The 16,495-nt window shown below is 42.0% G+C and overlaps 1 protein-coding gene across 1 annotated transcript in view; it reads right to left on the reverse strand.

The window, feature by feature from the left end:
* Positions 1–16,495, reverse strand: part of OTUD3 (OTU deubiquitinase 3) — a 44,019-nt gene that overhangs the window by 21,389 nt on the left and 6,135 nt on the right. The window contains exons 2-3 of the mRNA XM_049772054.1: positions 10,935–11,083; positions 2,718–2,830 (exon numbers count right to left, since the gene is read on the reverse strand). Coding sequence (XP_049628011.1) covers positions 2,718–2,830; positions 10,935–11,083 — 262 coding nt within the window. The remainder of the gene's footprint in view (positions 1–2,717; positions 2,831–10,934; positions 11,084–16,495) is intronic.

Raw genomic sequence — 16,495 nt, forward strand, 5'->3', positions numbered from 1 at the left:
AAGGAGTTCAGAGTGGAACTGCTTATGATATTCCACAAGCTCAAAGAAACACTGGAACATGCTGCCCTAAATGTTTCACTGTGCTTAACATGTAACTAGAAGGAAATATTCTAGTGAAAACACATTCAAAACCCATGACTAGATTATAATGACCAGGTATCCTGGTCATTCCCAGTCCCTCAGATGCATAAGCCCCTACAAAAAGAGAAACCCAAAGACAGATGCAAGTTCAATGGACTAGACTCAAACATGGGTTGTCTGCAGATCTTAGCCATCATCAACAGAACTGCAATGGACACAAATACACATACAGATTGTCAAATTAAGTGTTTTTGTTTTCTTGAGAGGCCAACCATCAGAACTACTGAATCATGTAGCCATACGTGGATGAGAGGACAAAGAAATTATGGTTTGTGTACACAGTGACTACTACTCAAGTCTAAGGAAAGAAGCACCCTGCATTTTACTACAACATGGTAGAACTGAAGTGTGTCAGGTTAAACAGTATTAAGTACAGAGAAAAGTAAATATCAGATGAGCCTATTCAATGTGGAATACAGAGAAACAAAGCAAGGCCTTTGTTTTCTGATCTGGAGTTAGCCAAAACGGCAAGTCTGTGTACATGGCTTTGCCTTGCTTGTGGCTATCTTGGATTAAATCTCTGGCACCCCCTATGGACACCCAAACCCAGCCAGGACTAATCTCTGAGCATAGAGCCAGGAGTAAACCCTGAGCATCATTGGATGTGACCCAAAAACAAAACAAAAAGGATTATATCAAAATTCACAGACCTGGGGTCGGGCGGTGGCGCTAGAGATAAGGTAAGCCTTGCCTGCGCTAGCCTTGGATGGACCATGGTTCGATCCCCCAGTGTCCCATATGGTCCCCCAAGCCAGGAGCGACTTCTGAGCGCATAGCCAGGAGTAACCCCTGAGCATCACCGGGTGTGGCCCAAAAACCAAAAAAAAAAAAAAAAAAGAAATTCACAAATCTGTACACAAGGGAGTAAATTCTACTATTTGTGTATCTCTAAAACTTTGACTTTTGGTGTGAGGAGTATGCATACCTGGCGGGGCATAAGACACTGTATGTGCTGCCAGGGATCAAACCCAGATCAGCTGTATGTAAGGCCAGTACCCATACTCCCACTGTGCCATCACACTGGCACTAAGGACTTGACTATTTTTAGTGAACTAAGAACTCGAAAAAGTAACGTAAGAAGAAAAATACTTGCAGGCAACACAAAAACATAATCGTCTTTAATAATAAAGTCTTTCTTATAACATATTGGGATATGTTATACCTAGAGATATGTCTACATGTGTGAAAATGTGCTCCAAATATGCAAAAAATATTGAGATCTGTCTTTCCCAGTTATATATTAAAGGTTTTGCAGCTAAAATTACATATCAACTAATCCTCTCTAGGGAAAGTGACTGGGTGAATTTGGGGAATAGGCTCACCATTGGTGCTGAGGATAACCAGGGCTACATATAGTGGTGCAAGGGAGGTCAAGGGTTGAACCAAGGAACGTATGCATGTGAGGATACATTCCAGCCCTCTGAACTATGTCACCAGCCCCAAAAGGGAATTCTTATTTGCCTTTATGGACTTCGGTAAATATACTCCATTTTTTTCTGCAATTAACATGTTCTATTTCTTTAACTAAGAAACAATAGCTGAGGCTGAAGCCATAGTAAAGTGGGTAAGACTTGCTTTACATGTGGCCAACCTGAGTTAAATCACCCTATATAGAGTCCAATATGGTCCCCTATACACTGTCAAGAGTAATTCCTGAGAGCAGAGCTAGGAGTAATCCCAGAGCACCGCCAGGTGAAGACAGGTGAGGAGAGGAAGAAAGCGGGGGGGGGGGGGGGGGGAGGAAGGACAGAAATGGGGGTAAGGTAGGAAGGAAAATTAACAGAAATTACATGCCCAATCTCTAGGAGCTGAACAAGGGAACAAAAATAACTCAGTGCCAAAGGAGGAAGAGTAACCTCGATAAACTTTCACCCCAGCCTTTCTCCTTCCATACTTGAGTGTTTGGTTGAATAATTATTGGGAGGAACAAGTTAATTTAGGATGGAGTTAAAGAAATGTAAAAGAATAGACTAAAAATCTACTCTGCAAAAGAGGTACAAGGAACCCACAGAGGTCAACACATGCTCTGCCATCCAGGAGCACCAAGAACATTTGTTGTAAAATTGTTTTTGCTACAGAAAAACCCTTAATCTGTGATATGTACCTATACAAAACACAAAAAGTTGATCCAGACCATAAAATAAATTGTGGTGTTCAAAATCTATTTAGACTTAAGAGTAAATTATGTGTTTTCCTTCACCTAAAAAACACAAACAATACTCATGGGAATAGCATGTGTTAAATAAGAATTTGTACGCACTAATTCTTAACATTCTCCCTAAGATCTATTTTGACAGATATCTTAAATATTTCACTATTGCGCTTCCAGCCCCAAAATTACAAATGAATTATTGATACTATTACTGGCATTTGAAGTTTTTGAATTGTACTTCACATTCCATTTTACACAGAACATCATTTAATTCCAAGCCACAAGAGGCTTCCCACCTTTAATTACAATCAAAATCTAAATTACCTACAGGTCATGTTATAGTTTATTAAGTCCCAATATCTTAGGATAATCCCAAAGCTAATTTATTAATAATTTAAAATGTATTCTTCATTAGGTGACCTACCTGCCACAAAGGGGCATTAAGTTGATGAATCACCACGTTCAATTGATGATTTCTTGCAAAGGCTACAATTGCATCATTGCCAGCAAATGTACCAGGCTTTGCCAAACTGGCCACTGTAAGAAAACAGAAGAGGGGAAGGGAAAAAAGAAAAAAAAAGCCGTTATAATGAGACACTCGAAATGCAAACAATGTACTGGTATATATTTTGTTCCAAATGATGAGAAAAAAGTGAGGATATATAAAAAATCCATTAGTTTTGTCAGAGTCTAGGAATTTAGCTGATTAAACAACGCATAGAGACTGCTACTCAAATTCAGAAAGGTACTAACCATGTACATAAACTACTTAAATATTTATTGAATGTTTTCCAGAGGTCTAAACTCTACCAAAGATACTGGAAACGTAATTAGAATTACCGTAAGAATAATGACCTGCATTAATGAGTTTATTCTGTCAAGCATGGATCCACTCACTTATCATTGTTAAGATGATCATTATTACTGTTGGAAAGATAGTACAGCAGGTAGTACACTTGCCTTGCATGCAGCCAACCTGAGCTTGATAGCAGCAACCACATATAATAACCCAAGCCCTACCAGGAACGGTCTCTGTGAGGAGAGCCAGGAGTAATCCCTGGACACCACTGGGTATGGCCCAAAAATCCAAGAAAAAAATTTATCTTTATTAAAATTAAAATTTATCTTTATAGTCACAACTCTCAACAAAAGGCATTATCAAGCCTTGGAACTGAATAAGCAGGCAAAGATTAGCTCATAACTACACTAATGTCACAGAGCCAATGGCTGAGATTTATTTAGCCTACCAGCCTAACCCCGAGATTCTGGCTCCTGAACTGGCATTATTAAGCCAGTCACAGCAGGCCTGCAAGAAGTTTATAATCAAAAAGAAGTTTATAATCAGTGGTAGGAAGCAAACAAGAAAAGGGAATACAGATTCTGTAGTCAAGAATCTGTCTGCCCTTGCCCCAAGAGGGTTGGCCTTTGTCTCTGGCAGGTAGGCAGGCAGGCAGGCAGGAAGATACCTACAAGTGATATTCACGGTTTTTGCTCACGAGGTGACTCTCAGACCAAAGACATAAGAAAGATATGGGAAACTGGGGAGTTGAAGACAAAGTTATATCACTTAAGCAAACACATAACATCTACATAATAAAGCCCTAGTGAAAATTCTGGACACTGAGCTCTTTGTGTATTGTGGAATCTTCCTAGACTCTGCCCTTTGGGCTACTTTTGATTTGTTTCCTCTCCTTGTAATAAACTACGACCATGTGATTAACAACCTTCAGTGAGTTATTTAACACTTTCCAGTCAACTAGAGGGGTTTTGGAAAACCTCAACCTACTAGGTCTGTGGAAGACTACACCCACTTGGCTAACTCCAGGTCAGAAAACAAAAGCCTGTTTCTGTTGCAAGCAGGAGAGAAAGGTAAGGTGTTACAAATAAGCTTTCAACCTGCATCAACCTGCAACAACTAAACTGATTCCCAGAGTACAAATTGAAGGGAGGTAGAAAAGGAATGGATGATGTTTCAACCAGAGAACAGTGAGTAGGAACAGGTGGAAGGGAAACAACTGAAAGACAATAAGAAAGCACAATATGAGAGAAACAGAGACTACTGATAGCCGGTGGAAAACATGAAAATAGAGTGGGAAATAGAGATGAAGGTAGATAAATAATAGTTTTATTGCTTAAGAAATAAATATTCACAAATCACTGGAGGGATAATATGTGCCATCGACCTTCGGGTACAATCCCTAGTATCCTAGGAGGGCCCCCGAGCATGCCAGGGTTAATTCCTAAGCGCAGATCCAGAAATAAACCATTGAGCACTATTAGGTGTGTCTCCCCCCTCTCCCCTCCCTCCCCCTCCCCACAGTCGCCCCCAAAAAAGACTAAAGATTGCAACTTATTGAGCTCAATGGGGAGCTACAGGTACTTTTCAAAGATAAACTTGCATTTGGATGTGCTTTGTCTGCTTCGATGTGCAAACTAAAGCTGACAGGCACACCTGTGCTAAGAATACTGACAACATCAAAACGGGACAGAGTCTGAGTTTTATAAGGTGGCACTAATGAGAAATAAAACACTGAGGTAGAAATAACAAGGCTTAATAAGTAGCTGGATGTAAGCAGGGAGGAAAAGAAAGCATTAAGAATACTCAGTTATGGGCCTGGAGAGATAGTACAGCGGCGTTTGCCTTGCAAGCAGCCGATCCAGGACCACGATCCAGGACCAAGGGTGGTTGGTTCAAATCCCGGTGTCCCATATGGTCCCCCGTGCCTGCCAGGAGCTATTTCTGAGCAGACAGCCAGGAGTGACCCCTGAGCACCACCGGGTGTGACCCAAAAACCAAAAAAAAAAAAAAAAAAGAATACTCAGTTATGGGGCCGGCGAGGTGGCATTAGAGGTAAGGTGTCTGCCTTGTAAGCGCTAGCCAAAGAAGGACCGCGGTTCGATCCCCCGGCATCCCATATGGTCCCCCCAAGCCAGGGACAATATCTGAGCACTTAGCCAAGAGTAACCCCTGAGCATCAAATGGGTGTGGACCCAAAAACCAAAAAAAAAAAAGAATACTCAGTTATGCTAAGTTATTAGATAGATATTAAGAGAACATTTTAAAATGTGCTATTAAGATTAAATGCTACCTGGGGCCGATGAAGTGGCGCTAGAGGTAAGGTGTCTGCCTTGCAAGCGCTAGCCAAAGAAGGACCGCGGTTCGATCCCCCGGCGTCCCATATGGTCCCCCCAAGCCAGGGGGGATTTCTGAGTGCATAGCCAGGAGTAACCCCTGAGCATCAAACAGGTGTGGCCCAAAAAACAAACAAAAAAAAAAGATTAAATGCTACAAAATGATGGTGCAATAAGTTGATATATATTAAAAAAAAGAATACTCGGGCCCGGAGAGATAGCGCAGCGGCGTTTGTCTTGCAAGCAGCCGATCCAGGACCAAAGGTGGTTGGTTCGAATCCCGGTGTCCCATATGGTCCCCCGTGCCTGCCAGGAGCTATTTCTGAGCGGACAGCCAGGAGTAATCCCTGAGCACCGCCGGGTGTGGCCCAAAAACCAAAAAAAAAAAAAAACAAAAAAAACAAAAAAAAAAACTCAGATTTGGGGCCAGAGCCATAGCACAGTAGTAGGGCATTTGCCTTGCACACAGCAGATCCAGAATGGACCTGGTTCAATACCCTGGGTCCTATGTGGTCCCCCTAGTCAGGAGTGATTTCTGAGCGCATAGCCAGGAGTAAACCCTGAGTGTTACCAGGTGTGGCCCAAAAACCAAAAAAAAAAAAAAAATACTACTGAGATTTGGCATTTAATTTTAGAACTGTCACATCCACCAAGTCTGTGCACATACAATACATACTCTATTACAGATGTGTGTTTTTATTATGTACAAGTATATATAAAATCCCAATTTCTCCTCTCCCTCAAAAAATTGTTTTAAAACTGGTAAAGTCACAATCTAAAAGAGAGAGATTATCTTTACAGGATGCATCCAGATACCAGGGTAACCAGAGCTAAGTGAGCCATTCAGTCATTCAACAAACACCTCATTAGTGCCTACCATCACAGCACTGGGGGACAATCTTAGCCCTCAAGATTCCCTGTGTCATAGGTAGACTGGCATCAGAATCACATGACTATGAGCAGGACATGTGTTACGCCTAGTCTTCAACTGAAAAAAAATAGAACGTGCAGACTTCTGGGTGTAATTTTTGCAGGGACAGTAAGGAATACCACTTCTTTCATTGCTGAGGCACAAGTTCTTAGATAGCCTCAGAGGTCCAGTGACAATTCAAAAAAAGGGCCGGAGAGATAGCATGGAGGTAAGGTGTTTGCCTTCCATGCAGAAGGATGGTGGTTTGAATCCCGGCATCCCATATGATCCCCGGAGCCTGGTAGGAGCGATTTCTGAACATAGAGCCAGGAGTAACTTCTGAGCACTGCCGGGTGTGACCCAAAAACAAAAACAACAACAACAACAAAAGACAATTCAAAAAAATACTCCCCATTGCACATATAAAGTGTCTATCATGGGCCAGAGAGACGGTGTAGCACGTACGTAGAGCTGGAGCCTGGACTCAATCATCATTTCCACATATGATCCACTAAGACCCCAGCAGGAGTAATCTTTTAGCACAGAGCCAGGATTAAGCCTTGAGCACCACTGAATGTGTACACACACACCACTTCCTCCGGCGTCCCATATGGTCCCCCCAAGCCAGGGGCGATTTCTGATCGCTTAGACCCCTGAGCATCAAACGGGTGTGGCTATTTTAATTGGGTCAATGACACCCTATCCACATACAATAATTTGTAATCTGCTGATCATCTGGTAAACTGTATGCTAGACAAAAAGTGATTAGACAGGGAAGTGAACCATCAGAATTTAGAGACTAATATACAAAAATACTCTTTTTGGGGCCAGAATGGTAGTGCAAGCGATAGGGCGTTTGCCTTGCATGCGCTAACCTAGGACAAACCACAGTTGAATCCCCCAGCATCCCATATGGTCCCCCAAGACAGGAGCAATTTCTGAGCCCATAGCCAGGAGTAACCCCTGAGCGTGGGTGTGTTCCAAAAAGCAAAAAAAAAAAAAAAAAAATACTCTTTAACCACTATGCCTCTTCCATATTAATTTCTTGTGTGTGACTTTTCCTAGTGAGTAAACAGAAAAGCTTTGGGATCACTGGTTAGTCCTTTTTAGGAACTTTCTCCTCTGCTCTCTATGTAGCTAACAATAGAACAACCAACCCATTCCCCAAGCCAAAACCCAGTTGTAACAATAGTACAGCAGGTAAGGTGATTGCCTGGCATATATCTAACCCAGGTTTGGTCCCCATATCCCATATGAGCCCCTAAGCCCACCAGGAGTCATTCCTAAGTGCAAAATCAGGAGTAACCCCTGAATACAATAAACCCTTGAGCAAAAACCGTAACAAAAAAAAAAAAAAAGCCACCCAAGCAGAAACTTCAGAATCACAGGATTTATCTCCCCTTTCTCCACCTTCCCTTTCCACTTTTAGCAAGTCCTGTCAGTTACAGCTATGCCTTGTGGACCTCTTTTTCCCCAATAGATGCCTTGGTAGAAACCCTTTTACTCTTTTAGAAGGCTACTGCACAGAACTTTCTAACTCATCTCTTTGTTCTCCATTCATTCTCAACAGATTTCCAGAATTTGCTCTTTTAATATAGAGGAACAATCTTTACTGGCAAGAGATAAGACTGCAAGTCCTCTGATGACATATTATTTGTAACAAATAAATACATAGTTATACAATGCCTAGCATTATATAATGCCTAGCACAGCAGATCCTGGTGAAGATTTACCAAAATTAACTTAAGCACTCAAACTTATTCCTTACTGGATGATATCTATTAAGAAACCAACTAAATATTGTAAATCACAGTGCCTAAAGCTCAAAACATTAAAAACCATCAAACAGGTTGCATTTGGTTCTTTGTGGAAAAATTTAAAGAAATACTACTGGTGAAGCTTAGGCAAAAGCCCTTTGTATTATTTCTAACAACTATACATGAAGATACAATGATCTGAAAATTAAAAGTTGGTCTGGGGAGGTAACTCCAAGGACTAGTGTATATCATGGCATGTGGGAGGCCCAGGTTTGAACCCCAACACAACATGACCCCCTGAACACAGCTGGGAACCATCCCCAGGAAATATGCATGACGTAGTCCCTAAGCACCACAGGTATAGAACCAAAAAAATTAAAACTTTTCAAATAATTTCTGAAATTTTAGAATTTTCTGAAATTTTAGAATAAATGAAAGCATTGACTTAGGAAAAAAAAAAAAAACAACAAAAATCTGGAGGAGAGGGGCAAGAGAGGTTTATATCTGTGTGTATATACAGACATAAAATAGGTAAAAATTAAGTTTCAAAAATTACAGTGGCATTTCTTTAAATTATAAAAATAATGCATGATCATCTACAAACTTGGGCCAGGAAAATAACTCAGGAGTAAGGATGTATGTCATCTATTCACAAGGACCTGAGTTCAGTCCCCAGCACAACATGGCTACCCAAGCATCATAAGGTATATCCCTGAAGGTAACACCCAGCACCACTGTGACCAAGCAGCATGCTGCCAACACCATGACAGAAAAGCCTCTGGCTCAGTTGGCTGAATCGCACCAGGAATGATCTTCAGATACAATGAACACTGCTTGGGAGACAAAATAAATAAATACAAAAAATTTACAGAATAGTGTTTAAAATACTCATAGGATCTCATAGAGGGATGGTATAAGGGTTAAGGTGCTTCCCTTGCACAAAGCAATGGTCCCATGAGAACTGCCAGGAGTCCCTCCTAACCACAGACCAAGAAGTTACCTGAGCACCCTCAATGTGGCCCACCCCTCCCTCAAAATAAAAAGAATAAATTTTAAAAAATAAAATTTAAAATCACACTTGGGCAAACCTCTTAATAAATAATAATTACTCATAGTCCACACCGGTGTGGCCCCCCAAAAAATAAATGATTAAATACTCATAGTCCCAATTCCCCAGATAGATGACTTATTAATAAGACTAGCTCAAGGAAGTTGAAGTGTATATTTGAATATAAAAGTCCTATTCGTGGGGCCTGAGAGCTAGAACAGCGGTAGGGCGTTTGCCTTGCACAAGGCTGACCCGGGAGGGACCCAGTTGATTCCCCACATCCCATATGATCCCCCAGCCTGCCAGGGGCGATTTCTGAGTGCAGAGCCAGGAGTAACCCCCTGAGCACCACTGGGTGTGGCTCAAATAATCAATCAACCAATCAAATCAATAAAAGAAAGAAAGAAAATTTTGAAGTCCTAGATTCAATTTCCAGTAATTGTGCTCTGAGCAGCACTGCCAGGAGTGAACCTCACCAAACACCAAGTCAGGAGTAGGCCCTGATCACTGCTGAGTGTAGCCCAGCTCCCCTCCCCAAAGAATTAAATGTGTTACCTGATTTAACATACTCCAGGGCCCAGAGAGATAGCACAGCGGCATTTGCCATGCAAGCAGCCGATCCAGGACCAAAGGTGATTGGTTCGAATCCCAGTGTCCCATATGGTCCCCCGTGCCTGCCAGGAGCTATTTCTGAGCAGACAGCCAGGAGTAACCCCTGAGCACCGCCAGGTGTGGTCCAAAAACCAAAAAAAAAAAAAAAAAAAACTCCAAAAAAACATAAATTGGCTCTTTTATCATCCTCCTTTCATAAAAACATTTAAAGAATGTTTTCCAAAATATTAAGTTGAGCAAAACATCATAACTACTAAACATTGTCTCTTCCTAGATTTTCCCCACTGTGTTTGTTTCCAAGCTTTTTAAAAATAGGATCAGAGGGCCAGAGCAATAGCACAACGGTAGGGCGCTTGCCTTGATTGTGGCAGTCCTGGGATAAACCTGGGTTCAATCCCCGACACCCCATATGGTCCCCTGAGCCTGCCAGGAGTGATTTCTGAGCACAGAGTCAGGAATGACTCCTGAGCACCACCAGGTGTGGCCCCAAAACAAAAACAATAAAAATAGGATCAATCTGAAGCTGGAGAGATAGCACAGTAGGTAGGGCACTTGACTTGAACAAAGTCAGGTCCTGTCCCTAGCACCATGTGTGTGGGGTTCCAGTAATTCCACCAAGAGTAATTCCTGAGTACAGTGTCAAGAATAAACCCTGAGCACAACTAGATATGGCCCAATCCCACCCCACTCCACCCCATCCCCTTAAAAGGTCAATCTAAACAAACTATTATACAGCCTGCTTTTCTCCCTACTGACTATCATGAACAGCTTTCTAAGTAAAAAAAATTTCATTTTATGGGGCTAGAGCCGTGGCACAAGCAGTAGGGCATCTGCCTTGTACACGCTAATCTAGGACAGACCGTGGTTCGATCCCCCGGCGTCTCCAAGCCAGGAGCGATTTCTGAGCGCATAGCCAGGAGTAACACCTGAGCGTCACCAGGTGTGGCCCAAAAACAAACAAATTAAAAAATCATTTTTATTAAGGGCACATATATATGAATTGTTGTTTCCCAACTGCCAACTATGCTGACTATTACAAATCAGGCCAACAACAATTTGCTGAACAAATGAATGCCATTAACTTATTTAACCAGACCTCTAGCTGGAAAAGTTGGCGCTGCTGATGAATTTCATTACTCAATACATTACACCTAAGGACCCAGTGTCCCATATTCAACCTACCATGTTTCTCAAAAGGAATGTCATCTTCTACAAAGGGTTCAAAATCTCCCCGCTGCTTTATCATGTAGTCCACAGTCTCTTGTCGGTGCTTGAGATGATTTCGTGAGTGTCCCTCCAACTGATCACCAAGAGCTCTGAACAGGCAATTGCTATTAAAACACAAATGTTGGTCAAACCTTATAGAAATGAACTTAGGGGCCAGGGATGTGGCTGACCAATTGTGTGACTGTCTTGTATGTGTGAGACCTGGTGTTTGCACACAAACACACACACACAGACACACACACACACACACACACACACACGAACTTCTTTTAAAAACAATGATGCTTCCCAGTAAACCATCATGAACTCATTCATGTCCAAGTGAGATTCTACTCTTAACTGTCAAGATACAGAAGGGCAAATGAGCACAAGTTCAACCACAGTACCTTCCTTAGAGGAATGAATCAAGGACTCTTAACCTGACTGATTCAGGAAGGATAGTAAATTTCCCTGGGCCTCAGATGATTCAATGAAGGAAGTTGGTGGGCACTGCCTAAAAATGGGGTCTATTCCATATAGACTATTCCACACTTGCAGACTAAAGTTCCCAAATCTCCTTCCAAAATGATGAATTATAGCTAGTTGCCTCTTCTCAAAAACCAAATTTCACTAGTCACCCAGCTAATTATTCATCCAACAAAGAGTACCCAGAAGATAGCAATTTCTGAAGTGCCCAAAAGAAATAATTTAACTCAAAATCCAGCCCAGTTCTTAGAACAAAATGAGAAAGCTAGAAAGGAAGTGTCTGGATAACAAACAAAGCTGTATTGTACAATAACACATTCCCCCTCTGCTCCTCACCTCCCACCAGAGTCACGATGCTACTGGTTATTGCAAACATTAAAAGCTTTTTTTCTCTAAAACTACAATGCTGGTAATAAACTTCAAGTTCCGTTTCCAAATCCCTCAAGGGCTTCTGAAATTCCAAACTATGACAAGGACAGAGCCTAGAGGCTGAACATGTCCAACTTAACATGAGATCCTTAAAACTAAGAAAGGACACAAACCTGAAGCCAGAGTGGCCCTCTTCACACCAAAACTTTTCGTTGCCAAATGAAAACTGATGGTGTTCTAACTCCCTATGTTGCACTGTAGTCTGAGGGAGAAAGAGGTTTCTGTTTTTCACCTTAGCAGAGTGAGGCTTTCAATAGAAAGTTTAGGCAATATTTTTTTGTATTTTTGGGTCACACCCAGCAGCACTCAGGATTTACTCCTGCTCTACACTCAGAAATTGCTCCTGGCAGGCTTGGGGGACCATATGAGATGCCAGGATTCAAACCACCGTCCTTCTGCATGCAAGGCAAACACACGCCCTACCTCCTTGCTATCTCTCTGGCTCAAGGTTAGGCATTTATTACAGAGAGGTTAGGCATCTCTTTACACATACAAGGATTTAAACTTGCTTTTGGGGGAAGAGGACAGAAGGACATCCAAACAGTACACATGGAGCCTGGGTGCCACTCCCACCTAGACTCAATGAGCTATGCTGGATGAAGCTTGGCGATGCAAGTGGGTTGGACTCAGCAATGCTAAGAGGCTATACACCCAGTGGTGTTAAAGGATAGTGCTTAGACAGCCATGCTGTGTGTGACAGATCAAACTCAAGCGTGGACAGATGCAAGTCACATGTTTCGGCCTTACACTCTATTTCCCTGGTAGGGGAGAGAATTTAGAGATTAGGCAACAAAAACAGAAAACAAAAAACTGCATCAATCTGGAGAAAGATTTTAGAAGTTTTGTTTATTTGTTTCTTTTTTTGTTTGTTTATTTGTTTTCAAATAGGGTCTTTTGGGGGAGGAAGTAACACCTGGCAGCACTCAGGGGTTACTCCTGCTCTCCTCTCAGAAATCATTCCTGGCAGGCTCAGGTGACCATATGGGATGCCAGGATTCCAACCACCGTCCTTCTGCATGCAAGGCAAATGCCTTATCTCCATGCTATCTCTCCGGCCCTATTTTCAAATAGTTTTATTCATTCATCTGGGGTATACATTCCTAAAATTAAACACCTGCAGTCTGTTTTCAATGGGAAGGAGAATTAATGTATAAAAAATTCTGAATGTTGGGGCCGGGCGGTGGCGCTGGAGGTAAGGTGCCTGCCTTACCTGCGCTAGCCTAGGAGACGGACCACGGTTCGATCCCCCGGCGTCCCATATGGTCCCCCAAGCCAGGAGCGACTTCTGAGCGCATATAGCCAGGAGTAACCCCTGAGTGTCACCGGGTGTGGCCCCAAAAAAAAAAAAAAAAAAAATTCTGAATGTTAAGCTTTTCCCTTAAATTTTACTTAGGCCTCTAGCATCTGCCAGCACATTCTTGAAAACGCTCGAAAAAGAGGCATGATTTATGTATTTGATTATTTTACATTAAGATGTATTTTATGGGGGAAGAAGAGATAGCATGGAGATAAGGCGTTTGCCTTGCATGCAGAAGGATGTTGGTTGGAATCCTGTCATCCCATATGGTCACCCGAGCCTGCCAGGAGCAAATCCTGAGCAGAGAGCCAGGAGGAACCCCTGAGTGCTGCCGGGTGTGACCCAAAAACAAAACAAAACAAAAAGATGTATTTTACATGTAGAAACTCAAGGTGTTCAACAGAAAGTAACCTCCTTTCTAAAAATACATTGTAGGGCTTGAGCAATAGATAGCATAGCAGTAGGGCATTTGCCATTCACGCAGCTGGTCCAGGACGGACCTCAATTCGATCCCAACATCCCATAAGGTCCCCCAAGCCAGTAGCTATTTCTGAGTGTATAGCCAGTAGTAACTCCTGAGTGTCAACGGTGTGGCCCAAAACCAAAAAATAATTTATTTGTTTTCTGATTTTTTTTTTGGTTTTTGGGTCACACCCGGCTTTGCTCAGGATTTACGCCTGGCTCTGCTCAGAAATCGCCCCTGACAGGCACGGGGGACCATATGGGATGTGGGATTCGAACCACCGTCCTTTTGTATGGAAGGCAAATGCCCTACCTCCATGCTATCTCTCCGGTCCCCCCAAAAAAATATTTTTAAATAAAAAGAAATTAAAATGTTGTAAAATGGAAAAATATTGGGGCTGAAGAGATGGCATGGAGGTGGGGCGTTTGCCTTGCGAGCAAAAGAACAGTGGTTGGAGTCCCGGCATCCCATATGGTCCCCTGAGCCAGCCAGGAGCGATTTCTGAGTGTACAGGCAGGAGTAACCCCTGAGTGCTGCCGGGTATGACCCAAAAACCAAAACAAAAAAAAGAAAAGTTCATTATATAAATTAAAACCAAGAAGTAGATATAAAGCTGAGTTCTATACTATTTACAAAGCTCAACTACGTTGACCTGCAGGAAGAAACACTCAACAATGTATGCAAAGAAAAAACACTGGGACAACCATTTAAATAACCCTTCCAAGTGACAGGGACAGGAGAAAAAATAAACAAATAATAAAACAAAACAGCCCTTCCAGTGTGCTCAAGACAACTCTGAAACACCGGGTATGAACTGTGTTCATTCTTCACAACTCTATGAGGCAGGTTAACTTGACTATGCTCACAAAATCAGCAGGTAATGAACCCAGGATTCAAACCTAGGGTAGACTCAGTTATCCCTAGATCGTGAAACTAGGAGTAACTGTTAAGACTTATTTTAACATAGCTTTCTATATGTGACCATTTTTCCTTACTAAAACATTTTTCCTACTAAAAATAAGTAGTCAAAATGGAAAAAAAAATCACTATATAAAATCATTTGCTTTTTTTTTTTTTTTTTTTTTTGGGCCACACCCGTTTGACGCTCAGGGGTTACTCCTGGCTATGTGCTCAGAAATCGCCCCTGGCTTGGGGGGACCATATGGGATGCCGGGGGGATCGAACCACGGTCCTTCCTTGGCTAGCGCTTGCAAGGCAGACACCTTACCTCCAGCGCCACCTACCCGGCCCCATCATTTGCTTTTTTGACAGAACTATAAGGTAAGTGACACAGGCAATGTGAACAAACACTACAACCAATCTAAGTTCCCTCAGGGAACCAACTCTGCTCTCAAGGGATACTTGTGAGAACAAAGCAACCAGTGCCCAAAGGACCTCTTCCAGAGTCCACACCTTCAGCCATTAATTACTCTGCAGCACAACAGTGACATGTGGAGCCAATCATTTGTTTGGGGGCTGTCCTGTACATTTCAAAAGCAACCTTGGCCTTGACCACTAGATGCTACACTATCACCACTACCACCTCCCTCCCTACCCAGTTGTGACAACTAAAATATGTCTCCAAATACTGCCAAATGTCCCCTGAAGGAGGACAAACTCATCTCCATTTGAGAGCCACTACACTAAAGGGATATGATATATCTTATGAGTTCACAAAAAAACAACTAATACATAATTAGATGAAAGAGGTTTAGGTTTGTGGCAATTTAATATAATACGTCAGATATCAAAAAAAAAACTGATGAACTTCTAAACTGCAGTAATGACAGTAAATATGCATAAAAGATGGGGCAGCTTCAATTCTTTGGGATCAGACAACAACTACAGCCCAGTACCATTCTAGTTACAACATATTCAGAAGAGATGTGGCTTTAGACCTTAGCAACAGAGCAATTGCTTTGCATGTGTGAAGTCCTGCTTCTGATGCCCAGTATTGCAAAAATAACAACATAATATACTAGAAAGTACATGGCTTGAGCCAGAGAGATAGTGAACATGGTTTGCAAACTGGAGGCCTAGGTTCAATCTCCAGCACATGGTCCCCAGAGTACTGCCAAAGGTTAAGCCCTGAGCACCATAACTATGTGTGGCCAAAAAAATCAACAGAGAAAAAGGGAAATGATACAGGCTAGATGAAAAACAACTACTGGTTGTGTACTCCCTTAAGGCTATAAGGACACACTGGCCTTACCTTCACTGTCATGGAGAAAGGAAGATTTAATTTATACAACACAACTGAAATTAAAAGACAGGTGAGAAACACAGATTAGGTACAACACTGAATTTAATACTAATTTTTTTTAATGGTGACCGGGATCGAATCTAGAATTTCACACATGAAAGGCATATGCTCTACCTCTTCAACAGTCTTCAAAAGTAAAATAGCTAGAAATTCACTAAAACACATTACTAAAATGTATATAGCTTCACTAAGATGGTTTAAAATAAATACTATATTAAAATTAGTTTCACTAATTTCACTATATTAAAATTAGATTCTCTTTTTCTTATTTTGGTTTTGGACCAAACCCAGCGGCACTCAGGGGCCCACTCCTGGCTTTGCACTCAGAAATTACTCCTGGCAGATTCGGGGGACCATATGGGATGTTGAGGATCAAACCCGGGTCCATCCCAGATCTGCCGCAAGAAAGGCAAACACCTTCCCGCTGTACTATCACTCTGGCCCCTCACTGAACGCTTTTTGTATTTTAACATGGCTACCAAAATTTTTTCTCATTACATTCTCCAATTTTTCTCTTTAGTTTTTGTTTTAGGGCAATACCCAGGGATGCTCAAGGGCTACTCATGGTCCTGCACTTAGAAATTACTCCTGGGAGCCGG

This window comes from Suncus etruscus, chromosome 4 (assembly GCF_024139225.1).
Source record: "Suncus etruscus isolate mSunEtr1 chromosome 4, mSunEtr1.pri.cur, whole genome shotgun sequence".
NCBI classification, from domain to species: domain Eukaryota; kingdom Metazoa; phylum Chordata; class Mammalia; order Eulipotyphla; family Soricidae; genus Suncus; species Suncus etruscus.